Below are 26,034 nucleotides of genomic sequence, written 5' to 3'. Positions count from 1 at the left end.
CCCATAAAGAAAATTGCATTCTGTGCACTCTAGATGATGCTATCAAAAATCATGTCATTGATGCTTTTCCTCCATGATATTATGAGTACAGAAACCCAGCGTATGTGCGTTTCATCAATCAACACAAAGTCGTGTTACCTGGTAAAAAATGCCAGCACTGTTTCCTGCACAGGAACTGTCTGCACTTTGGGGTTCAGTTGCAAGAAGACCCACAAAAGTAGCGTTTTCAGAAGATGAAACTCATTAAAAGTGAACAACCTGGCCGAAATAAGAGAAGACATTTCAGGAATAGCAAAATCTCACACGATTTGTAAGAAAACAGAAAGTCAAAAGTGAGTTGAGGTCTGAGGCAATACGACCCCCGAGTCTGTCGGTCACTTCAGCCAGAGAGAGATGAAGTGACCTTCTCAGGGTCACTGGGACAGTGAATGGCAGCGCTGGGATGTGACCCTCAGCAGCCTGACGCCCACCTGCTGTGCCACCAAAGCCACGGGCAGCATTTAAGCCCTTACCACAGACAGGTGTGTGTGAGACGCGTTTGGATGTTTCTTTCGTTTGATTCCACACAGCAATCCTGCAAAGTTGCGATACATTCCTTATATGGATATGTGAATTCAGACTGGCCCTATGTTTACTTAAAATTTTAATATTTTGTTCAGCGTGGGTTTTGAGTGGGGAGGGGCAAAGGGAAAGGGAGAGAGAGAGCATTGCAAGCAGGCTGCATGCCCAGCATGGAGCCCGACTCAAGGCTCCATCCCGGAACCATGAGATCATAACCTGAGCTGAAATAAACAGTCAGATGCTTAGCCGACCGAGCCACCCAGGCGCCCCATTCGTTCATTGTGTTTTTTTGCATTACTGTCGATTTTGAAGTATCGCACTACAATATACTTTACCTGAAGACTGAGGGTTGTTTTGTGTCCCCTTAAATTTTGCACCCGAGGTTAGTGCCTCACTCATCACCTTCTAGTCCCAGCCCCGACTGAGGGCTAAATAGCTTATCCAAGGTCACAGGATCCTGGGGTCAGACCTGGCGTGGCTCCGTTCGGCCCCACGCTGGCTGTGGAACCTCCTGCAGGCTGCTGGGCGGCCCCCCAGCCACTACGCCCTCATCTGCAGATAGTGGTGACAGCCAACGCTCAAAGTCTACGTGAGTGACAACGCTGAGTTTTCCTGTCGCTGCGGTAACAAGCTATGAACCAAGTGGCTTAAGACAACACACATGTATTATCTTACGGTTGTGGAGGTCAGAAGAATAAAAATCGATCTCACTGAGCTAAGATCCAGGGGTGGGCTGCCTTCTTTCTGGAGGCTCTATGGAAAATCATTTCCTTGCTTTTTCCAGCTTGCAGAGGCCACCCACATCCCATGGCCTGTGGCTCCTTCCTCCACCCTCAAGCCAACAGCACAGCGCCTTCCAATCAATCTCCATCTGGTTCTGATCCTCCTGCCTCCCTCTTCCATGTGGAAGGAGCCTTGTGATTATCCTGGGCCCACCTGGGTAACCCAGGACGCCCTCCCCAGCTCAAGGTCATCCATCCGCAATGTTTTTCCTCTTTGCCATGCAACCTGACAGATTCACAGGCTCTGGGGGTTGGGATGTCGACATCATCGAGCTGACCACACACGTACAGCTTGCTGAGTGCAGCGCCTGGCACCTAGGAGCGTGCTAGTGAGTGGCCGCTGGGACTCGTAAGTGGCAGGGCCAGGTCCTGGCTGCAGAACCCACGCTTGGCCTGCAGCGGCATGAGACTTCTTATCAAGAAACAAGTGGTGAGAAGGAGCGAGTGTCGCTCCCCACGGTGTCAACTCTGTAAAGGAAGGGTGTTTCCCAAAGAAGTTCTCTAAACAGCCTCCCAACAACTTGATTATCTGAGAAGTCATTTCGGTGTTTCTTAAACCCCTCGATATTTCCGGTCTTGACCACAGGAATGGCACACTGGCTTCGAAACCTGTCACGGCCTCTGCACCCGCAACTTTGAGTGGTCTTGGTGGGTGGGACCCAAGCTAAGTAGGGACTCTAAAGAACAATGGAAATGTCACCCACCCACCTTTGACACTATTTCTGATCACAGAATGTCTCTTTGCTCTGTTTTCAGGTTACCTACAGATGCATGGGCTTTGACTCTGGCCAGACAGGACCAAATTTGTCACTGTCTGGGCAATGACAGTGAGGCAGGAGGGCGGATGTCACAGCCACTTGATATGATGTGCCCACAGAGAACTCCACAGGGACACCAACCACCTCTGGGCTGGGGAGCTACATGACTCCCGGTGCAGAATCCAAGCCCAAGGTTCCCAAGCCCAGAAGGTTCTTTGGGACGTCTCCAAAGAGGAACAGGCAGCAACACAGGAGGAGTAACTGGGGCTCCGTGAATCAGGATTCTGGTTTTACTTTCATTGTGAATGGTAATTGTTCAAATAAAGCCCTGTCTTTAGACCAAGTACCAGTAAAGTATTGGCTCCTGCTCAGGACACTCAAACATATTTTCATTTACATAAGAGCCCTGATGGCCTCAATCAAAACAGAACTTACAGAGTTCTTAAACTTCCCTCGGGGAACATCTGGGCTGTTCTCCCTGTGTTTACTGGGGCTCACTAATAGCCATTGGGAGGCAACTGGCATTTGTTCTTTAAGAGAAGAATGCTTCTAACAAGGCACTGTTTGTCTTTTTTTTTTGAGAAAATTGTATGTAAATAATAAAGGCCCCCCTTTGAGTATAGAGAACGCCGTCTCAACGCAAACAAGAAACCACGAACAAGGGTACCCACGGCAGCATCGATTGCCACGACAAAAAATGAAGCAAAATAAATCAAAAGGCCATTAAGAAGGGAATGAAAAATTGCTATCTATTCATTCTATGGAACCCTGTACAACGTCAAATTTAAAATGCTAATCAGATATGTAAGTACCAATACGGAGAGAACACATCGCATCATGTTAGTGAGTAAAGTAAGCGGCAGAACATTAAGGTCACTATGAGAACATTTATTTGAAGTTTAAGCCTTTGCAAAATGTTATTTATGGACACACATATGTGTAGTAAGAATATAATCACACGGATGAGTTCATGCGAGCCCGTGACAATGGTCTGATTGTCTTTAGGGAGGGAGGGAGGGAGGCAGAGAGAATGGAAGGAGAATAAGGCTGGGGAGGGTGCACAGTCGAGTCCTGCTTTATTGGTAATGTTTTCTTTCTTATGACAAAATGTCACTGTTCATTTTGGGAAGTGGGCCCAACTGTGTTTTCTATGATCTTCCTACATTTAAAAGTTTTTTCTACAATGAAAAATAGATCCATCAATATCCTTATTGATCTTGATTATCAATAAGGAGAAATGGGCTAGGCTGGTAATGACCTGGGGTTTTGAGGTCACCTGGACCTGCATTCAAATCCCATTTCTCATGCTGCATGGAGGGAGCCTGGGTCAATCTTTGCACTTCCCGTAATCTCCATTCCACAGGTAAGAAAGCAGGTAACAGTACCCACCTCACTGGGTGGCTATAGGAATTAGGCTGATGACCCACTCAGAGTGCTCTGTATGCAACAAGTGCTCAATAGTTAGTAGGTATTGTTGCGATTAGCCAGAGAACCACCAGCTTCAGGAAGTATTACTTTTTTTCTTTTTTTAATGTTTTACTTTTTTGAGAGAGAGAGAGAGAGAGACAGAGTGCAAGTGATGAAGGGGCAGAGAGAGAGGGAGACACAGAACCCGAAGCAGGCTCCAGGCTCTGAGCTGTCCGCACAGAGTTTGACGCAGGGCTCGAACTCACAAACTGCGAGATCATGACCTGAGCCGAAGTCAGACACTTAACCTAAGACTCAGCCACCCAGGCGCCCCAGGAACTATCACGTTTGAGAGCCATGCCCCGTTCCAGATGTTAGTGGGAAAGCTGTTGGACAGGCCTGATGTGGAGGACAGGGGGGGCTTCTCTTGGGAATTCTTGAACCCTCAAGATGTGTGGTGTCCTCGACAGGAAGCCAGGGAGAAGCGGGCACACCCCCGTTGCAGGGGCGGCAAGGCAGCCTTCCTGCTGATAGGAACCAGACGGCTTGCCAAGTTTTCCATGTTCCTGAGTCTACAAGGAGCTTGGCTTCCAGAAAACTTGGAATGAAGCTTTCATAATATTAGAGTTAGTGGAACAGGGTAACCTAGTGGTGACCTCTAAAGACAAAATGAACTGAAAACCCAAGGCCCAGGCAAAGAAATTAAAACCAGAGGCCCTGGAGGCTAGTAAACCGGTGTGTATTTTATGCGAGGTCATTTATAAAATGGAGAGCAAAACCCAAAGGGAGCTGAGGTCAAAGGGACTTCAGAAAGGGAAGGTGAACAGCCCAGAAGTTGAAGCACCTGCTGAGAAGGATGTTATTCCGATGATGCTTAGAAACCCAAACACCAGGGGGTGGGCCACAGTGTACCTTCCTGGGCCCCGGGGATGCTCCATCCCCGACCTCAAGGGTTGGCGTGGCCACACGGCTGCTCTGGCGTCACGTGACTTGCCAGGACGACCCAGATCTGGTGGAGTTCTGGTTGCCGGGAAGCCTGGTCTCTGTGACGAATGAAGAGACGTTGCAGCATGGAGGGTGTGAGCCTGGACCTTGGAGCCTGAGTCCCAGGTTGGAGCCCAGCCCTGCCTTTTACTGTCCCTCTTATCTTAGGGGCAATAACTACCTATCGCATAGGGTTGTGGTGGTTGAAAGGCACAGCGCACAGGGCTGCGCACATACCCCAGTGTGCTCGGTAACAGTGAACTCGTCCAAGGGTTTGTTCTTCATTAGCTGCGGTCCAAAGTGCCAGATCCACCAGCCAACAAGTGCGCCCAGATGAGGAACCTGAGCCTGGGTGAATGTCTAACAATCCCGCCGGGCACGGGGTGCGGCCAGGCCCTGTCTTCCAGCACCCTCTGCTCCCCACCTCCCTCCAGCTTTAAAGCAGGCGGTCACTGGACATCAACAGGGCGGGTGAGGAGAATGTGCCCCGGGGAACACGAACACGAGTCTCGGAGCCGTTAGCCCAGTCTCTCCAAGGCACACGGGCCCCATGACATGCTCAAGGCCACACAGGGTCTCCTCCAGCTGCCGGGATGGCTCTGGGTTGTGTGGACACAGCTCCTGGGGGAGGGGCCCGAGGAGCAGGACCCAGTTCCCAGCTCCGTCATGTCTCTCCAAGCCTGTGAGTCTAGACGCTTGACGTGGAAGGTGCTTGACCTCTTTTCCTGCCTAGTGGACACTTTGTAAGGCCTGTTCCATCACCAAGGTTCTGGCTGTGGTCAGACAACTTTTCCCTTTTCTTGGTCAAATACTACCAGGGTGCGACAGCTCAGTCTTTCCAAGGGAGGGACAGTGTTACGAAAAGTCTAAGGGATGCCTTGTTTACCTTTTCCTCCACAGTTGTGTAACCTTTCCTCTGCCGGAGGTTGGGGAAAAGCATCAGGGAGTAGGGCAGAATGACACCAGGAGTGCCCCCCCTCCCCCAGGGCCCCAGAAGTGTTCCTGGACTGGGTTCCTGAGGTCTTCCTGCTAATATGGTCTCCTTCCACACCAGAACTCTGTTCTACCAACTGCATTTCTCTGTATGTGCGAGGGCATCACAAGCCACTTAGTAAATTCAAACCAACGGTGGAATGAATCTTTGCAGATCTAATTTCTGATATCAGAATGCTTTCCGCCACACGACCACGAGTAAACATTCCATTTCTAACATACGGCTAAAATGTTTAGTGGAATTTACTTCTCACTTTTGAAACCTACCCAAAGGGAATACAATCTCGGTACCTTGGCAATGGGTATCGAGAACCTTTTCAAGAGTCCCAAAGAGTCATGGCAAGTAAATGCAATATGTGATCTAAACCAGATCCCGCACTGGGGGAAGAAATGTTATAAAGGACGGCGCTGGGCTAATCATGTCAAGGCATTAACATCAATGCTAAATTCCCTGAAGTTGATAACTGCATTGTGATTACATTAAAAGGTTCTTTCTGTTAGGAAATAAACACTGAAGCATTTAGGAGACAGGGTACATGATGTGTGCAACTTGCTTTCAGAGGGTTCAGGAAAAACTATGTGGGTACACAGTTACACCTACAGATGCAGATGATCAAACAGACAGCAGAAACTGAACAAAATAGGGCAAAGGGTATAGAAATATTCTTTATACTGTTCTTGCCATCTTGATTTGTTAGAACTTATTTTCAAATAGAATATTTTTTAGAATGCTTTTTACCTGTGACAAAACCAGAAAGTCCTGTTGACTTAATAATGTCACTTCTAGAAATTTCATGTGGGAAGATAATCTGGGATGAAGATGGAAGGAAGTACATGAAGGAGGTCACCAAGGTGCTATTTTCATATTGATAAAACACTGGAAATAAACCTAAAAGGCCAAGAACTGGGGACGTTTCTAGGAACTGGGCTGGAGGGGAGCAGACTGGTGGGTACCAAGGAGCTCGGCAGGGCTGAGATCCAAGGTAGCCCCCGTGGGTGCCTCGTGGCTGGTGAGATGTGGGCATGCCAAAAGCTCTTTGGCTACAGATGTTCTTGGAGGGGGTCAAGAGCTGACACAACACCCTGAGTCAGAGGTCCCTGCAGTGGTCCAGACAACAGATGATGGAGATCTCTGGCTGGTGCCTGTGGAGAGAAGCCCTTAGAGACGGGCTGGGTCTGAAAGTGCTACTGACGCAGTCGGGGCAGAGGGCCACGTGATGTTCAGAAGGCCCCCCAAGATTCCAGTTTGATCAGCCGCTAAAGGAACACAGGGTGGGGGCCCCCAGGGTTGGGTTTTGTTTTAGCTCGAGTGTCAAACAGAGAGTCTGGTGTCTGGGTCACATCTGTTCAGGAGAGGGCTCAGGGCTAAAGGCAGGAATCAATTTAGGACGAGAGTGCTTATTTTCTGTTTTCTGCGTTTCCCTGTTCTCCATTTTCCACAGCGGGTGTATATTAATGTTGTCAGGATTTTTTAACATTATGTAGGCAATTACTGAATGAACCACCATGTGGGTCACGGGACAGCGGGCACCCAGAAGGTCCTCACCCCAGTGAAGGAGCGTGAGGGGTCTTGTCCCCCTCCCTACCCACAGTGCCCTGCGTTTCAGCCCCCACCCTGGCCAGCTGTTCAGGATGGTGGGGAGTTTGGGATGGAGGACGTGTAGGACACCTGGCATGGCCAGCAGGGGCATGGATGCACCCCCCTGGAGCACCCCCTTCCCAGGACCGGCCCTGCTGCCCCAGGCAGGGTGGTGGGGGCTCCTGGTACCCCCCCACCCCCAGCACAGCACCCCTGGGCACCAGCTCTGACCTGGGGGACCGCAGCACTCTGTGAAGCAGCTCCTGCGGGATTTTCCGGAGGTGGATCTGTGTCCCTACCAGAGGGACCAAGTTCATTTCCAGCCACTTCTCGCAGGCCGTGGTGAGTTGCTCTTCCTTGTACTGCGAAGGCAAGAAAAGCCAAGGATAGATAAAGCGATCCCTGAACTCTTGGCGCCCTCTGCTGGCCTGTGACGATGCGGCCTGGTGGTCTGACCACAGGACTTGCACACTGAAATCTCTGGGCTGAAGTCAGTCACAGATCATGGAAGGGCCTGCAGGGTGTACCCCAGATGGAGTGCTGAGGCTGGTGGGGGGCACATACCCTGACATCAAAGTCCAAAGGAAGTGGGAAGGTTCTCCCAGGGCCAGGGACCTTGGCAGGGTCTCAGTACGCTTTGCACGTCCTGGGGGCTACAGTCCTTCCCAGGCCAAGAGTGGCCGGAAAAGAAAATGTTGACCAGAATGCAAAGACACTGCCCACAGAGTGACTTTCTAGTTACTGATGGACGGTGGGGACACTTATTGTCTTTGACAAAATAGGCACTTCGCACGTTCTTAGCTGCCATTACGAGAGCCCTGGGACCAGCCGGTCGTGAGTGAACCAGACGTCACGGTCAGACGGGCCTGTTTCACGGGGTGAGTGCCCATCCAGGTCAACGGTAGCCTCACAGAGGAAGGCAGGGATCAGATGGCCTGGGGTTCGAGCCCAGCACTGCCACTTAGAAGCTGTCACCCTGATCAGGATGGATCAGGTGGCGTTCTCCTCTGAGAATGAGACCATTAGATGACATCATTTATTCCCGATACTGACTGTCTGCTATTCTGGTGAGAAAGACTGTGCTCGTATTTTTTCCCCCTTAGTTTTTAAGTTTTTGTTTACATTTATTATTATTATTATTATTAATATTTAATTTTTGGCTTTAAAATGTCCTTTTGTTTTTTAATTTTTTAACACTTTATTTATTTATTTATTTATTTATTTATTTATTTATTTATATTTTGAGAGAGTGAGCAAGGCGCAGAAAGAATCCCACACGGGGCAGGGAGAATGCGGAGCCCGAAGCAGGGCTCGAGCTCACCTGAAGTAGGGCTCGAACTCACGTACCAGGAGTTCGTGACCCGAGCCAAAGTCGGATGCTTAACCGGCTGAGCCACCCAGGCGCCCCTAAAGATGTCCCTTCAAAATAAAATTATTTTTCATAATTGTTTGGAGCTGGGCCTGGCGGGTAAAATCCTAGAGGCTGGGGTGCTCCCAAAAGTCCCCAGGTGCCGTATGCTCTGTCCAGGTTGTTCTCACCTTGCAGCCGGCCAGGTAAAAGCTCTTGACGGTGCTTGGCGTGAGTCCCTTCATCATCACGGCCACACACCTGCGGAGAGAGAAATGCTGTTCCTGGAGGGTCCCGAGGCTGCTTTCAGAGAAGGGGCAGCCCCAGAGGTTTCATTCAACTCCAGGATGGTGGGAGAGCTGGAAACCGAGAGTGCCAGAGGTGCGAGTCCTGCCGGCCACCAGGCACGGTGTTCTTTAGGTGCTGGCTCTTACCAGCGACAAACGGGAACAGAATTAGCTGGGCTTGGAGTTAAGGCACAGAAGTTAGTGTTCTAAGAGGCTGGCACCCTCAATCGTGCTCCCCCTTTCTCACGGTCAGACTCATCGGCCAGGCTGAACTGGAATGGCCAGGCTTCCCCAGACCAGGGGACACCAAGCAAGCCTGAAACATGCTCATATATGCATGCACGTGACAGCCCTGAGCCCAGCTGGGCCAGTGCACATATCTGATGCACGAAATCAAGGAACCGTACCAGATGGAATCGGCACACACACTCCGCATCCCCCGAAGGGCAATGGCTTCTGCTACGTGTGATTCAGACCAGGGCAGCCATCTGGGTGATTCTGCCCTTGGCTGGGAGCTCAGCCAAGATGACCTTTGAGGTCTTGTTCAGCACCTGGATTTGTGATGCTATCAGAGTGACCCACACGACATTTCTGTTCCCCTATACAAACACACCCACACGCACCCACGTACCACACACACACACACATATACACACACTGAGGCTTGTGCTGCCACATTGCGGCCAAATGTACCATCAGCCTCTTGAAGGCAGGTGAGAGCCAGCCCAGCTGTGTGCCAGGCCAACCGGGATCTGACCTGTAAGACCTGGCCACGGCTATCTGGAGAATCTTGAGCAAGGTCCATACGCCCCCGTGCAATGACGGGTCTGGCTCATTATCCCCAAAGCCCTTGCTGCTCTGACCTTGAACCAAGTTGGGGTGGAGGAAGGAAAATGAAGAACCTGTCGTTCTTGGCTTAGCCCCCAATAGCCAGGCTAGGGTTCCAAGGAAGCTGGGCCTGAGGTAGGGCAGCCAAGGCTGACAGACAGCGGCTGGAATCCCTGCTCCATGAGGGAGGCTGGCCTTCCGGCTTTGGGCCCAGAGATATTAGAGCACTAGGAAAGAGCTGCTCAGAAGTGTCCTGAGCAAGGAAGCTGGGACTTAGCAGTTTTATGAAGGCTGTATGGCACGGAACATGGGTGGTATATACAATACGAGGGAAATCTCAGCAAACCCCAGACGATCAGCCATCAACTGCAGTCTAGATTGGACTCCTTAGTCAGCCCCAGACCCTACACAATCCGGCTGTACCTACACCTGCTGGTCTCCCACCTCCCGCCACGCACCATCCAGGTCAGGCCATGCCGACACGCTGGAGCACCTTTTCAAGACTCTGGTCCCCTCAGTGTGCCCTCGGTTGTCACGTCCAGGCCTCCAAGAGCCTGCATCCCTCAGTTCATGGGACGTCTGCATCCCTCATAAGGCTTCTTGATACTCTTGATCGAGCATCTGGCCTGAGTCATTTCAGGTGCCCCAGAAATGAGACTCCTGCTCAAAAGTGTCTTTGGGGTTGAAGCTGGCTGTGTGGACTCTACGAAAGTGAATTGAAACCTGCAAGATCCTTGGGAGAGATCCTACCCCTGCCCTCTACAGAGCAGCTGATGTCCTCTCTTGTCTTGGATGGGAAGTTCATTCATCCATTCATTTCCTCAAAAGAGGATACTGAGGCGTAGAGCAGAACAAGCTTGGTGGACCATCCTTGCCCTAAATCCCCTCTCTATGTTGAATCCCAGAAGGTATTAGGAAATCAAAGACTATAAGACACCAGCTCGATGTCCGGGACATGACTGCAGGAGGCACACATCCCCGAAAAAGCCCAAGGGAAGGGACAGAATATTCTAGAAGAGTGAATCCCATCAGCAATTTTCCACTCGGTTCACCTACCCTTTCGTAAGTTACTGGAATGGAGCAGTATTACGGGATACGGAAAAGGGGGAGGTTCTAAGAACTGTTCTTGTTAATCACTGGGCCCCGTTTACTTGAAATTAATCACACATAACACAAAATGTTCCATCTGGGAATCCCCATCCTTCATTCCACTTTATTCATTTCCTGTGCCCTGGAGACCGTAGGGCAAGAAGCTTCAGAGGGCAGGGCCCTTGCCCCCTGGTCCTGGTGTCCTGGAGACGCCCAAGACGTCGTTCTTAAAGGAGCAGACAAGTGAACGAAGGTGACGGAATGAGCTGGCAGGTGACTGGCCCCAAGCAAACCTCACCTCACCAAATGCCACTGAAAGTCAGTGAAGCCCTGAACGAGCAAGCGACACTACCTCCTCAGCAGAGCAAAGCCGAAAAGGACAGTGTTAGGGGTACAGGTTCCGAGACCCCTGGCCTCCTGCGTGTTCTGGCGGCTCTACTGTGGTCTTGTGCAAGCTGCTCACCTCGTGAGGCCTCCGTTTTCTTGTCTGTGAAGTGGACATAATGATATACCACCTCTCTGCAGGGAGGATAAAGTGAGGTCACCCTCGCCAAAAGCTGAGAACCATGTCTGACCGGGGCGAAGGCCCCACCTCAAAGCCCTTCGTGCTGACATCCCCTCACCCTGAACAAAGTCCCGCGAAGTACTCAGGATGAATGTAATGAGCCCCATTTCACATCTGAGAACACTGAGGCCCCGGGAGACCAAAGAGCGGCTTATAGCAGGGCTCAGCACAGGCCCTGCTGCTCACGTCCTAGGCTGCTTCTGGCTTTGCGGAAAAAGTCTAATGAAAACTGGGAGCCTCTGAATGTCAGCCCCCAAGGCTGCATTGCACTCTTCTGCTTTCAGTACCCACACGTTCTCTTGGTGCCCATGAACCCAGGCAACCCTTAGCAGGATGAGCAGGCTTTCACATTCGATGTCCATTCCCTTGCTCGGCCCCCCCGTTCCCCTGCTCGGCCCCCCTGACAGGCAGCCCAGGTGGGTCAGTGGGGTCTGAATCCCCAAGAGAAAGGCTGTGCCCCCAGTGGGCAGCGGGACTGGTGGGCAGCTGACTTGGATCTTTGCATTTTTCTCTCTTCTGAAAGATCTACCGTGACCGTGTGTAACATTTGTAAGAATAAAAATATTACAGGGGCGTTTGGGTGGCTCAGTTAAGCGTCTGACTTCAGCTCAGGTCATGATCTCACATGACTTGCATCAGGCTCTGTGCGGACAGCTCAGAGCCTGGAGCCCGCTTCAGATTCTGTGTCTCCCTCTCTCTCTGCCCCTCCCCGCTAGCACTCTGTCTCTCAAAGATAAACAGAAAACTTTAAGAAAAAGACTGGTTTTTTTTTGAAGAATACTGAAAGAGACGGGTGGATTCGTGCCTCGGTCCCTCTGCAGACCCACAGCTCTGTGCCAAGAAACCCGGATGTTCTAGCCCATGGACAGGGGCCATTCTATGAATGGGCCAGGGGGCCCCCCCCTCTACCTTGCCCAGGGCTGGGCCTGGCCCGAGCCTTGCTATGTTTCCTTACCTTTGAAACAGGCTGCTGATCTGGAGAACGTGTGCGGAAGCCAGCACGGCCAGCACGTCGTTGACGTTCATCTCCACCTGGCTCAGGTAGAGGCTCTTCAGGGCCATGGCGAAGGCTGGGAGGAAGCATCCAAGAGAGAAAGCTGTCAGCCCGGGGCTCTGGACCCCGCGTCCCTCCCTTGCAGGTGCCCTCCTGGCTGGATGCTCAAGGGTCCCCTGGCTGTGTCGGCAGAGACGCCCTTAGAGGAAACGCACGTGCTCGGACCTGAGCACAGCTACAGCCCGGGCTCCCAGCCTCCACCAAGGAAGATGAAGCCAAAGAGAAGTGAGTTCCTGCTGAAAGAATGCGGTTTTTTTTTTTCTAATATGAAATTGTCAACTTGGCTTCCATACAACACCCAGGGCTCATCCCAACAGGTGCCCTCCTCAATGCCCATCACCCATCACCCACTTTCCCGTCCCCCCCTCCCCATCAACCCTCAGTTTGTTCTCAGTATTTAAGAGTCTCTTATGGTTTGCCTCCCTCCCTCTCTGTAACTTTTTTTTTCCCCTTCCCCTCCCCCATGGTCTTCTGGTAAGTGTCTCAGGATCCACATAAGAGTGAAAACATATGGTATCTGTCTTTCTCTGCCTGACTTATTTCACTTAGCATGATAAGTTCCGTCCACATTGCTACAAAGGGCCAGATTTCATTCTTTCTCATTGCCAAGTAGTATTCCATTGTATATATAAACCACAACTTCTGTATCCGTTTGTCAGTTGATGGACATTTAGGCTCTTTCCATAATTTGGCGATTGTTGAGAGTGCTGCTCTAAACATTGGGGTACAAGGGCCCTATGCATCAGCACTCCTGTATCCCTTGGGGAAATTCCTAGCAGTGCTATTGCTGGGTCAGAGGGTAGATCTATTTTTAATTGTGTGAGGAAACTCCATACTGTTTTCCAGAGAGGCTGCAACAGTTTGCACTGAAAGAATGCTATTCTAAACCTATCCCGGGGTCTGCGCCTCAGGGGTTCTCTGCTAACCTGGGCTCCATGGCCTGTGCAGGGAGGTGACTGCCCAAATATGTACAGAACGCTGTGTGCGCGTGGCTGTGCTTTTTTCCTCAGGAAAATCTTGTCCTCAGAGTCTGGGGTCTCCCAAAAAGTTAAGGATGCCTGGAGGGGCACCTGGGTGGCTCAGTTGGTTGAGTGTTCGACTTCAGCTCAGGTCATCATCTCACGGTCTGTGAGTTCGAGCCCCGCGTCAGGCTCTGTGCTGATGGCTTGGAGCCTGGAGCCTGCTTCAGATTCTCTGTCTCCCTCTCTGTGCCCCTCCCCACTTGTGCTCTGTCTCTCTGTCTCTCAAAAATAAATAAATGTAAAAAAAAAATTAAAAAAAAAAAGGATGCCTGGAAAGAGCCCGGATATTTTCATATCTAAGAACTAAGGTCCGGGGACCAGGGAGCAGAGGGACTGGGCTATTCCAAATTTTCCTCAATCCCAGTCAGCACTGTGTGGGAGCCAATGCACTCCGGGGACAACTGGTCTACCCGGTGCTTCTGCGGATGGCTTCCTGACCTGCACATTTGCAGACCATGACAGCATGCGACAGCATGCGACAGCACACGTGCTTCATTAAGACTGAAGTCCATTTCCAGGTGGCCAGGGTGCAGTGGGAGAGGGTGAGCTCTCTGCTGCTGGCAGCCAGCCAGGGATGGGAGTTGGTGGGAAGGGGCACACGAAGTGCTCCCTGAGGGAGGACGCACCTGAGCCTCCCTGCCTTTGGGTCTAATGAGCCTGGGACTTCCTTTCTCCTCTGCACCCTCCACACCTCTTTTCCAGGGATGAGCACCTCTCTTTAGCTGCATTCCACCGTCTCTGCTCTGCTCAGCTAGTTTTAATCAGGAAGTACTGAACACTGCCACTCATCTGTAGTTCTGTTGTTTGTTTTTAAAGCCGGGAGGGCCGTTTGTTCAATGGCATTCTTAGCCTAAAACGACAGGGGTACATTACCAACTTTAGTGACCACGGGGTCATTGATCTTCAAGGAAATGATCATCTTCTTCGTGGGGGGTCTTTCCTTGATCTTCCCAGGCAGCTGAGCTGGTAAAGGAAAAAGAAGAGGGAATGTAGGGACCTGATAGCTGCAGCAAATTGTGCCGGGTACAGGGGGAGGTCCCACGGCCCTTTTGCAACCATGACCTTGGCATTTAGCGCACCAGGTTTTGTTTCTGTTTGCTGGTTTAGAAGATGTATTTCTGAAGTGATTATTTATTTAGAAATAGTGGAAGAAGTATAAGAAGTTGTAAAAATCGTTCAGAGCTCCCGTGCACTCGTCGGCTACCTTGCCCCCCGCTCTTAAACAGCCACTGTGACGGTCAAAGCTGGGAAACCATTGCTCTCACTGCACGAGTTATTTTTTACTAGCTCCTCCCGAGCTCACTCTCTCTCCCTGCCGCCTCCCTTTCTCTCTTTAGTCTGGGAGCAGTTTGAGGGCAAGGGGTGGGCCACTGTCATCTCTGCACCCAAGCACCCAGCCCAGACCTGGCACAGGATGGGATCACAGTGACCCCCTGCTGAAGAATGAGCGTGGGAAGCAGGCACCCACCTTGGCTGTTGAAGCTTTGCCCCACGGGTGTCCAAAGAGAGGACCCCTGCCACCTAAGGCTTCCAGGAGGCAGGGGAGGGGCAGCCCGATTCACTGCCAGCCTCCCCCCGCCGCTCAGACTTATTCTAAGACGTGAGTTACACACGCCACTCTCAGCTCTCCAGCGGCATCCCACACCCTTGGTATCAAGCTGAAGCCCCTCCAGTGGCCCCAAGACGACCAGTCTCCGGCTCAGTGGACCCCAAACCTGCCTCTTTGTGGTTTGTTCCGCAGAAGAGTCGCGGGGCTCCATCCCTTCCCCATCAGGCACCCTCCTGCCTCCATATGTAATGTAGCACCCCACCCTCACCTTCCCCCCAAACTGGCTTTACTTTTCCTCCTAGACTCACTGTTACCACCACCTGCGATTACGTCACGTGCCTGCTGGTTTTTCACCCGCGGGGCCGGCACACCGGACGGTTTACTCGCCACTCCATCCCCGGGACCCGACACAGTCTCGCCCACACGGGTCCCCAGTAAATGAGTGGATTCCATCCCCAGAATCCTAAGCCTAGTGAGCTCAAGGTTGTAGGTGATGAAAAATGACACGAGTCAGGATCCAAAAAAGGATGCCACGCTGTTCAACTACGAAGACCGCAGAGAGAAAGGGAGAATAGATTCATTTTCCTCAGACGTGCAAGGCCCCCTCACCACACTCACGGCACCTGGCTCTGTTCAGGCTCTCATTTGGCAAATATTTATTGAGCCTTGTTCTCTTCTCTGAGTCATTTTTCTCCAGGATTTCAGCACCGCCTCTCGCCTGCACGCTGCATTCTGTCCACCTCCACTGGGGGCACTGACTGGGATGGCTGCACGGGTGCTGGGCACCGACGAGGCACTCCGGAAGTGGCAGTTCGTATCATCATGGGTCATGCTATTTATTGGGCTTTATCGTCATTTTGGGTTGGCTTGTCTGTCCCCCAACCTCCTGACAGAGTTCCTAGGACCATGCTTAGGAGGGGTTAAGCACCCGACATTTGTTGAAGGAAGAAAGGAATATCATTGACTGGGTCAGAGTCAGTGGAAGACAGAACTTCAACTTTCCCTCTGTTTTATGTAGAACCTCAAAATCGAATAGGAAAATAATAGCTGAATTGTGTGCTTCTGAGGTTCTCTGAAACCAAGGTGGTTCCTTTTCAGGAAAAGAGCACTGTTTCTTCCTTGGGGTTCTTCCTAGAGAAGAAGCATGTCCTGCCAAAGTACAGCTAATCCGGGACTCTCGGTGGGACAAAAATGGGCAGCTGGGGGCGCCTGGGTGGCTCAGTCGGTTAAAGCGTCCGACTTGATTTTGGCTCGGGTCGAGATCTCATGGTTCGTGAGGTTGAGCCCCGTGCCAGGCTCTGCACTCACATGCTCTCTTTCTAAATAAATAAATAATTTTTTTTTAAAGCGAGCAGCTAGGACAGCTGTGTGTGGCCGGTACAGGGGTGCTCGCAGGGGGCTGCCTCTCCCCATAGCCCACCACTCCAGGATGCAGTGCGGGTGTTCTCAGGAACCCAAAGCAGGGGTCATGAGACCAGCCATGTACTGTGAGATGCGTCCTGCTTTCCCAGGTGCACAAAGGCCGGTAGCCGTGTCCGCTGAGCATCATGCGAACATGGTTCCCAGGGCCTGGTGCACATGCTGGTGCCTGGGAAGAGACCCCGGAAAGTTGTGACAGTCCGGGCAGTGGGGATTCATCTCTGCACCTTCCCTGACGTCCCCCCAGTCAGGCCCAGCCTCTAGCAGGGGGCTTGTCTTCGCAGGGCCCAGTCTTGTCAGCGAGATCATTCTAGACATATCAAAGACCACAGCATTAACAGTCATTCCATTTTCTCTTTCCAATTCTTTCTTTTTTTTAAGCTTATTTATTTTAGAGAAAGAGCCTAAGCAGGGGAGGGGCAGAGAGAGAGAGAGAGAGAGAGAGAGAATCCCAAGCAGGCTCCACACTGTCAGCACAGAGCCCCACACGGGGTTTGAACTCCCAGACCATGAGATCATGACCTGAGCGAAAGTCGGACACTTAACCGACAGAGCCACCCAGGCGCCCACGTTCTCTTGCTTTTCAATGCACTCATGTCTGGGTCTCCATGGTCTTTCCCCGGGTGCCTCGTGAGTGTTCTGACTCGGACACAGGGGACACGGAAGGAGGACTCAGTCCCTTTCTCGAAGACACCGGGACAGACATTTGGGAAGAGTAGGGAAGATTGTGAGTGCGCGTGAGGGACGTCACCGTCCTGGGGGAATGCCGCAGCCTGCTCTCAGCTCCCAGCTCTGCGAGGAAGGACTGAGTCAGAGGCCTCCTGGCCAGGCCCTCTCTCCAGGCTCAGGGTGCGGCAGCAGCTGGGGGCTCAGCCAGCCTGTCCGGCCGGAGAATAACAGAACTTTGCTGCCACATCCTGGAAGTGCAGTCCCGTCCTGACTGGCATGCTGGCTGCCTTTGGAAACCTTGAATTTTTCCATGGTCCCTGCTTATGAGTCGTCCTGAAGTGATGCCAAACTTTATCGCCCAAAGAAGGCAGTGCATCTGGAGAAGGACTTAGGGGGCACAGAAGGGGAGCCTGGGGATTATGAGGGTTGAAAAGGACAAAAAGAAAGAAAGAAAGAAATGGCCTGAATACGTTATGGAATGACGTGAAGTTAGGAAAAGAGAAAGCAAAGGAAACATAACATCGACGTACAACATGTAAACCTCTAACCAGCATATCGGGCCAGATGTGACAACTATGCCTTCCTTCCAGAAAACTCATCAGGAGACTCCACACCACTGTTTGTTCTTCTCAAAGAAGCAGGGAGAGTCTCCACCTCAGCTGGCCAGAACTGGGTTGTTATGAGAAAAATAACTGACATTCACTGAGTGCCCAATATATGCCAGGCATTGTTCTAGAATTTCACAGGTATTACCTTCTTTTCTAGGCTTCAAAGGAACATAGTGAGAACTATTTATTATTCCCATTTTATGGCCAGAGACTGAGGTTAAATCCTGTGATGAGGTCACACCACGGGCCTTGCTCTTATCTGCCAGAGTGGCCTTGGTCTCGAAACAGATGACCAAACTCAAAGCTGGGGAGCCTCAGACCAGAGGGCATTTGGGGCTCAGTGCTGGGTGCCAGGGAGAAAATACCTCGCAGAAGACTCTCCAGTTCCTTTGTGGGCCTCTTGGTGCTCTGGGCCAGCGCCATCAGGTAGAGCTTGCTCAAGGTCTCGGACTGGAAAAGCTGGGGCTGATGGAGTTCCCATCTGGAGCCCAGACATTCGAGAATCACGTCTGAGGAGAGAACACAGTACTGAGTAAATGCTTCCACGGCGTCCCCACCAAGAGACGTGTCAATCCCCCCACCTTCCATTCAGTCACAGTCACTGAGCAGATGGGCAGCGGCTTTGCTGGGCCCTCCAGGAAGAAAACAAAAAGACAGCGCGGGCCTCAGGGCACTTGCTCCAGGGGGATATAATAAGCAGAATTACAAGGCAACACAGAAAGAGATAAGTGGCTAAGAGCAGCTGACCAACAGCTGTAGGACTCCAGAGGGACATGTGCTTTCCTCTACTTGGGGAATTGGAAAGGCTTCATGGGGAAGGGACACTGGCTGGGATATTCTTGGGGGCCTCCCCATAACTTCTCATTATGGTATGTCTCACCCTTGGCACTGATCATATTTGGGGTCAGATAATTCTCTGCTGGGAGGCTGTCCGGTTCACTGTAGGTTATTTAACATCCCTGGCTTCTACCCACTGGGTGACAGTAGCACCCTCCCCACCCCCCCCCCCAAGTTGTGACAACCCAAAATGTCTCCTGACATTGGCAAATATCCCCTGGGAAGCGATCTCACTACCCAGTCCCCTGTTGAAGCTACTGGGTATGGGTGCTTAATTTTCACCCACTTGAAAGGCGACAGCAAAGTGCAGCTCAAAGTCCTGTCACCAGGAGGCAGAGTCCTCATAAGCCTCCCTTGGAATGGGGACCACTGGAAAACCCCGCTACAGGGGTGGGACAAGATTATAAGGTAAAGGAGGCTTTTGCAAACTGTAGGGGGCTTTTTGCAAGGGGCTTTATCTCATGCTTATAGTATAGGTGATTAAAAAGAGAAAGGCTTTGGGGCGCCTGGGTGGCTCAGTTGGTTGAGCGTCCAACTTCGGCTCAGGTCACGATCTCACGGCACATGAGTTCGAACCCCACGTCGGGCTCTGTGCTGACTCAGAGCCTCGAGCCTGCTTCAGGTTCTGTATCTCCCTCTCTCCCTGCCCCTCTCCTGCTCGCACTGTCTCTCTCTCAAAAATAAATAAACATTTCAAAACATTAAAAAAAATTAAAAAATTGAAAAAGAGAGAGACCTTGATGGGAGGGCAGATGGGGGACCCAAGGATACCCGGCCAGGTGAGGCATGAGAGGCTGTGGGCAGGAGGCCTCTGCAGGCTGGACTCGTGTTAGCACAGAGCTGGTGAAAGCTCAGGTCTAGACGGGACCTCGAGGGCCATGAGCCCCCATCGACTTGTTTCTTGACTTTGCCGTTATTTTGACTGTGTGAGCTTGGGCACCTGTTTCCTCTCCTGTCACTAACATTGTCACTCACCAACTTTATGGTATTGTTTTGTGCTGCGGTTCAGAATGTGGGCTCGCATCTCAAATCTTGGGTCACCTTGGGAAACGGTCTGGTGGTGCCGGGCTAGAAAGAATCCTACTCTGTTTTGGGTGATTTCAGGCAGGAGCAGACTTGTGGATAAAGCGTGTGCCCTCACTGGACACCACTTTTGCTTTCGCGATGGCCCACGCCTGGCAGGCATCTCACTTCACCCCAGAACTCTTTTCTCTGAGCCAGGAGATGGCCCCAGACTACTCCTCAGGGCCTCAAGTCAACCAGAACCCAGAGGTGAGAAGAAATCGATTGGCCTGTCCTGGGGCAGGAGTCTGGCTCTGACCTCAGGCAGCTTTCGTGTGGGGTGGGCTTTATCTAAAAAAAAACCAAAAACTCCTTTAAGGACCTGACCTGTCCAGGCCTGATGAGGCTCAGTGAGCCTTTTCCCAGCTGGACAGACCTAGCCTGGTTCTTGATTCTAAATCAGAAAAAGTCCTCTTGGACCCATGCAAATGTGATGTCCAGGTCATGACTGGTTGGAGCTGAAAGGGACAGAGAAGAAAGAACTGTCCATCCTTGATGGAGTTTCTGTTTAGTCTACCGATCCAAAGCCTATTTATTTACACCGGCATGTCTGTCTCGACTGTGACCAATTAGCATATGAAAATATGTTTGCCAAGCCTGGTTTCACGCATCATTTCATGGCGCATTTGACAAATATTTACAGAACCTATGTGACATTAGACAGTGTGCAATGGGCAGAAGCTGAAACTCAGAGACCAGGAACCTGGCCTATCAGCGGGTTTCCTTCCGTAGAAACCACTTGCCCTGGGCGCAGCAGAATTCTGATGGAGTCCACTGGCGACAAGCACTCACCTGCCTCCCTGCTTTGGACAGGCTTGTTCTTCGAGGTCTCAGAGAAAATTTTCTGAATTTGTGAAACACATAACCTCAAGGGAAAAGGCAAACAAAAAATTCTGGAGTTAATACTGACGGTTTTCTCCAGCTGCAACACGTATCGTTCTAGTGTGAGTGTCCTCAAAGCACCTATTAATCTGTCTTATCATATCTTGCCCCTCGAGAGTTTCCTTCGGTCACCATTTCGCTGCCGGTTTGGCAAACGATAAGCTGTGTCTGATGGCTGGCTCCGAATTTCGATTCCTGTTTTCAGTTTGCGGGGAGGCTTTACCACGAAGGTATTTGAGGTTATATCTGCTTGCCTGCATGACTCCTCTTTCACTGAGGGTCTAAAATAATGTCCAGTAGCATAGAGTAGGTGCTCAACAAATATCTGCTAGAGAAAGGGAGGGAGGGTTCTGGGCATTTCTGGGAAGTCACTTACCAATCACTTACCAAGTTACTTACCAATACTTCTGTTTAGGGGTCATGCATGCCCCAGTCTCAATGTGTCCAAAAACCAAACTCAGGTTTTACCCCAAACCAGCCCTGCTCCTTCTCCGGCAAATGGCACCACCAGCCTCCAGCTGTCCAGGCCCGCATACTGAATGTTGTCACATCTGATCGCTTGCCTAGATCTGACAAATATCTTGTGAATTCATCCCTCTCTCTTTCCCCTTATTGCTGTGAGTTTCGCCCAAGCCATGATTATCACCCTGTAATCCCCGCCAGTCTCCAGTCTCCAGGGAGCTCCCCTCGGGTGTAGAGCTGAGGCTGCAGCCTGAGAACCGCGTGAAACGCACATCTGCTCTTGCCTGTCTCCTACCGAGAATCCTTCAGTGTCTCCCCAGGGCTCTCGGGGAAAGCCCACGCTCCTCGGCATGGCTAAGAAGGCCAACCAGCCAAAGGGCACATGATGACCGCATAGGGTCAGTGTCACTTTTGCCATGCTGTTTTTCCAATGGTTCCAAGAATCCTCGTGGGCCAGGGTTCACGGAGGGGGCTTGGGTGGGGGAACCTGTGTCCAGAATAATATTGACCACATGCTGCCCTTTCCAAGTGGGGAAGGTGGCTTCCGGTGACTCAGCCCCAGGAAGGCAGTGAGAGCTTGAGGTATTTATCCAACAGGAGTAGTGGACCTGACCCAAGCCAGCCTCGATCCTTCTGGTGGCTTTGGTCACACGTCTGGGAAGCGCTGGTCAAGGTCGGGGGTTCAGACTGTGATCTCAAAGTGAGGCAACGGACTTTGGAAACTGTGGGCAATGCCCATGATCTCACCTACTCTCACAGACATCACTGTCGTCGGCTGAGCCAGACAACAGAAGTAACCACATTGCCTTTGCCTGGTGTCATGGGTGCTTGCCAAGGTATACCATTTACCCTGTGGGCTCCGCAAATTTTAAGGGCTAGGTTGATTTTAGGACCATTGGAAAGTTAATGGAATAAATGCATGAGTTGTCCTCGTCACCCTTCGGGACTAGACAGCCCGGGATGAAGTGGCACATGGAAATTCTGGAGATGCGCCATTAGGCTGAGGACTCAGTTCCCCCAGTCGTGATGAAGAAATAAGAGAGTAAAAAGGGGAAATTCTCCATATATCTTATGGACATAAGGACTTCTTGCGGTGAACCACTCAAAGGGCTTTTGGCTTAATACTTGCAAAACTCCTGACGTCCTGCCCCTTGACTTTGAGTCTGGCCACGCGTCTTGCCTTGGTGTTAGTGTACGTGATGTAGCTGCAGGTCTGGAAAGCACTTGTGCACCTGGGCTTGCCTCTTGTCCTCTGTCATCACCAGCACGAGAACACACCCAGGTGAGTCCACTGTCTCTCTGGAGGAGGTCGAGAGGCTCATGGAGAAGAGCCCGTCCGCCCATGTGAGCTGAGCCTAGGTCAGCTGACCGCCGGGTACATGAGTGATGAGCCTTCCCGGAGTGCCTCCTTGCCCCAGCTGGCCTCTGGACCCACAGCTTTCTCGCATCACCAAGGAGAGAGGCCCGCCGTGTCGCTTGTGTGTGGTAGGCATGGTGTCTTGCTTTGGGGAAGGTGGTAAAAGGCAGAATGAAAAATGGGGCTGCTGGCTGGCAGAGCACAGGGCTGACACACCCCAGAATGAAATCACCAGGACCAGTAACCAAAACGGTTGCTCGGGCTATCGAGATAAAACTCCATTAATGGATCATCTAGCACGTGCTAGAACCGTGCTAGGTCTGTTCAGTGCACTGTCTGATTTAACACCCAAGATAACTTTTCAAGGAAGATGCTGTGGTCACCATTTCACAGATGAGGAAACAGGCTCAGAGAAGTTAAGCCACTGGCTGAAGGTCACACAGCTTAGTAAATGGAAGAGAAGGAATTCTAACCCTGACTGATAGGCTGTTTCTCGTAGTCCTAAAACCCAGCAGCAACCGCCATCACCCTCAGGCTTCTGTGCCCTGCCTCTCAGGCCACCACCTGAAGCTGAGCTCAGCGACTGCACAGACCAAGTTCTGGAGACTTCTGCTCCTGCTGCCCGGCTGCCCTCGTCGGTTTTCAGGATCAGTTTGCTTATATTCCCAGACCCAGCTCCACTGCCTGCTTCCCCAGCCTGGCCTTGGCACTGAGGAACACAAGGGCCTGTGACTCTAAGACTTCTTCAAACGCCTACCCAAACAAAATATGAAATAAATACAAAATAAGTTCAAGATAGCTGAAGGCTAACGCCAAACACAGCAACGCACAGCACTCGATTTTTCTAAGCCGGGGTCATCAGAGAATCGAGGCACCAAACACAGATGGATGTGATTTATCCAAATGTGTGTAATGTATGGTCACCCGTGAGGGGCTGGGGTATTGGAGCAGAGCTGGCCTGGGGGGCCTAGAAAGGGAGGATTTGGCCACTCGCTCGGCAAAGGTGGAACAAACAGCTCTTCTGTGCCAGGTGCCGCCCAGGGGCACAGGCCACGCTCAGGAAGATTCGACCGTGTGCTCAGAAGGCAGGTACTGTCAGCCCAGGGAGGGTAGTGGCACATTTATGTCCAAAGCACCAGGGAAGCGAAGTATTCCCTCTGCAGTAGGGTCCAGCTCCATGGCCCAGGCCAGGCCGGAAAGAACTTGTCACATGGAGAAGTAATGCTCCCAGCCTGCTGTGAGAACACCTTGGGAACGAGGGAGGAGCCTCCTTCTCACACATGGGGAGCCAGGACCCGGTGGAAATGCCCATTCATGAGTTCGGGTCAGACCCGCAGCCAAGACTAGCTAAGTTTCCTTTGTCAACAGCCCCATTGATAAACACAACAGAATCCTGTTAGGGTCCAAAGCTCCCAATATAAAAGAAAAATCTAGAAAAGAAAAAGAAAAAGGCCCGTGTCTCTCCATACTTTTGTCACACCGACGGACCTCCTCCGAGGAAGTCGTCCGTCCTGAAGGATGGTCCCAACGGCAGCCCAGATAACCCAGCGACCCACCTGTGGGGCACTTCTCAGAAACGCAGTTCCCCCCCAGGGCATTCCCGGCCATGATTCTTCCATCTCCCTACCTGTCTGGGTTCTTCAGAGCCTCATCAAGGTCCACGCTCAAAGCCTTGCACCTCTGCGAAAGCCCCAGCAGGTCTCCGGAGAAGGGCTTTGAGGGAAAACGCCACCGGTTTGTTGAGCCAACCATCCGGCGTTCCAGCCGAGCTCTGCGCTGCTGTCGGAAGCAAAGGAAGGGAGAAAGTCCTTTTTTAACCTCACCCACGCGCCACGTTTTCCAAATTGTGCAGCAGAAGGGAAATCAAGACACATGTGAAGACACTGGTCAACTTTCAAACGTGGCCAGGAGCCATCCTCTCCAGGCAAACATCGCATTCAGGAGATGGAGGATTTCCAGGTACCAAGTAATTTGGAATTTTAGAATCTAGGCCAGAAGGTGCCAGAGGCAACGGGGAGAGAGATGCTTTCTTTGCAAGTAGCTCTGAAGAACCCGCAAGCAAGGACAGGATGATGTGTCCAGAAACTTCCTTAAATGCTCATCCTCACGCGGGATTCTGAGAGGTTAACAAACTGAGGGGATCCGAGGTAGGGACTGCTTTTTATTGTGGCAAAATACACAAAACAGAACCTTCACCATTTTACGGCATACACCTCGGTAGCAGTTGGTCTGTTTACGAGGCCACGCGGCCCCCCTGCTATCCAGTTCAGAACATGTGCATTCCCCCAAAAGGAAATCTCATACCCATTAAGCCGTCACTCCTACTTCCCCTCCCCCAGCTGCTGGCCACCCTTCATCTGCTTTCTGCTTCTGTGGATCTGCTATTCTGAATATTTACATAAGTGGAATCATACACTATGTGGGCTTTTAGGCTTGGCTTCTTTCGTAGTGTTTTCAGTGTCGATCCCTGCTGTAGCAGGTGTCAGAATTTCACTCCCCGAATGGGAATAATATTCCGTCATATGTAGAGACGTAGAGACTGCATTGCGTTTATGCATTCGTCACCTGATGGGCACTTGAGTTGTTTCCCCCTTTTGGTGACTGTGAACGATGCTGCTGTGACCATTTGTGTGCAAGTTTCCGTTTGAACACCTGTTTTCAATTCTTTTGGGTGTGTGCTCAGGAATGGACGGCTGGGCCACTGGGAAGAGACTTTTACTGAGACATTTCCTTGAGGTCCTAGGGCTTCAGCAGTTTCCTTTATTTAAAATAATTTTTTTTAATGTTTATTCATTTTTGAGAGAGAGAGAGAGAGCATGAGCAGGGGAGGGGCAGAGGGGCAGAGAGAGAGAGAGAGAGAGGGAGACACAGAATCCGAAGCAGGCTCCAGGCTCTGAGCTGCCAGCACAGAGCCCGATGTGGGGCTTGAACTCACGAACCGTGAGATCGTGACCTGAACCGAAGTCGGACGCTTAACTGACTGAGCGACCCTTTCAGCAGTTTCCTTGGGGGAACAGTAGAATATTTGGAATATAACCTTAGACGTGGTGGCTCAAAGAAACCTCGCCAGGAAAAGTGGACCACGAGGGACCCCCCCCAGGAACGGATACAGTTGTTCCTAAGCCACGCCAGTCACCAGCAGGGTGGGGGGTGGGGAGACCAGGGGCCATGGGATGGAGAGTTTCAGGTCAAATCTTGTTATCGCCACTAGCGGGTTGTATGGCCTTAAGGCAAGTCATTTAACCTTTGAGTCTCTTGGTTTTCATATGATGACGGTGACGGTGATGAAGTTAACACGGTCAGATGAAGTTTGGGAAGGACGCTCTAGTGCCTGGAAATGGTGGGCGATGGGACAGGGTGGAGTGGGGATGGAGAGGCAGTCCCGCGCAGCGTCAGACGGGAACAGTGGCCGGCTCGGGCAGCGGGACTGCTCTGACAGCGGGGTCAGCCGGTAAAGCTGGGGGGTCCTCGGTGGTGCGACCCATCCCCCTGTGGCAACGTTGGCGGCACAGCCGCGAGCAGATGCCTCCACTGCTCCCCACCGCCTGCCCCCTGGGGAAATTCGTCTACTCACCGGATTCAGCATTTTCATGAGCGGTAGTGGCAATGACCCTCGGGCGTGCGGGGGGTGGGGGGGGGGAAGAAACACCTGGGAGAAAAAAGAGGTGAGGTTTCCATTTTCAAGAACTTTCCCAAGGGTCTCTTCTAAACCGGAGATTAGCCCGGAGATTCTGTATTCTGCCACAAGAGTAATCACGGGGAAACTTGGAGGGTGGGTTATTCAGCAAATCAAGAGAAGAATCTCGGACTTTTTAAAGGCCGCCAGGAGACTGACAAAGTTCTGCTTGTTGTGCTGGCAACGTGGCTCCAATAAGGCCAAACGGGAGAGAACCCACAGTTCTTCGCCCTTAACTAAGGGATAGGAACCGAAG

General features: G+C 51.6%; 1 protein-coding gene across 3 annotated transcripts in view; it reads right to left on the bottom strand.

The window, feature by feature from the left end:
* The window catches only part of BTBD16 (BTB domain containing 16), a 45,076-nt gene extending 19,351 nt beyond the window's left edge, over positions 1-25,725 (bottom strand). For all 3 annotated transcript variants that reach the window (XM_086681076.1, XM_086681077.1, XM_086681078.1), the window contains exons 1-9: positions 25,677-25,725; positions 23,730-23,878; positions 20,194-20,267; positions 17,868-18,011; positions 14,131-14,220; positions 12,137-12,251; positions 8,604-8,673; positions 7,296-7,426; positions 139-258 (exon numbers count right to left, since the gene is read on the bottom strand). In XM_086681076.1, coding sequence (XP_086537202.1) covers positions 139-258; positions 7,296-7,426; positions 8,604-8,673; positions 12,137-12,251; positions 14,131-14,220; positions 17,868-18,011; positions 20,194-20,267; positions 23,730-23,878; positions 25,677-25,694 — 911 coding nt within the window. In that variant the 5' untranslated portion in view covers positions 25,695-25,725. The remainder of the gene's footprint in view (positions 1-138; positions 259-7,295; positions 7,427-8,603; positions 8,674-12,136; positions 12,252-14,130; positions 14,221-17,867; positions 18,012-20,193; positions 20,268-23,729; positions 23,879-25,676) is intronic.
* Positions 25,726-26,034: the final 309 nt, after the last annotated feature.

The sequence above is a fragment of the Puma concolor genome, chromosome D2 (assembly GCF_028749965.1).
Source record: "Puma concolor isolate L17-30 chromosome D2, mPumCon1.1.hap2, whole genome shotgun sequence".
Classification (NCBI taxonomy): domain Eukaryota; kingdom Metazoa; phylum Chordata; class Mammalia; order Carnivora; family Felidae; genus Puma; species Puma concolor.
The sequence above is the reverse complement of the archived record's forward strand: the minus strand, read 5'-3'. Positions and strand labels throughout refer to the sequence as shown.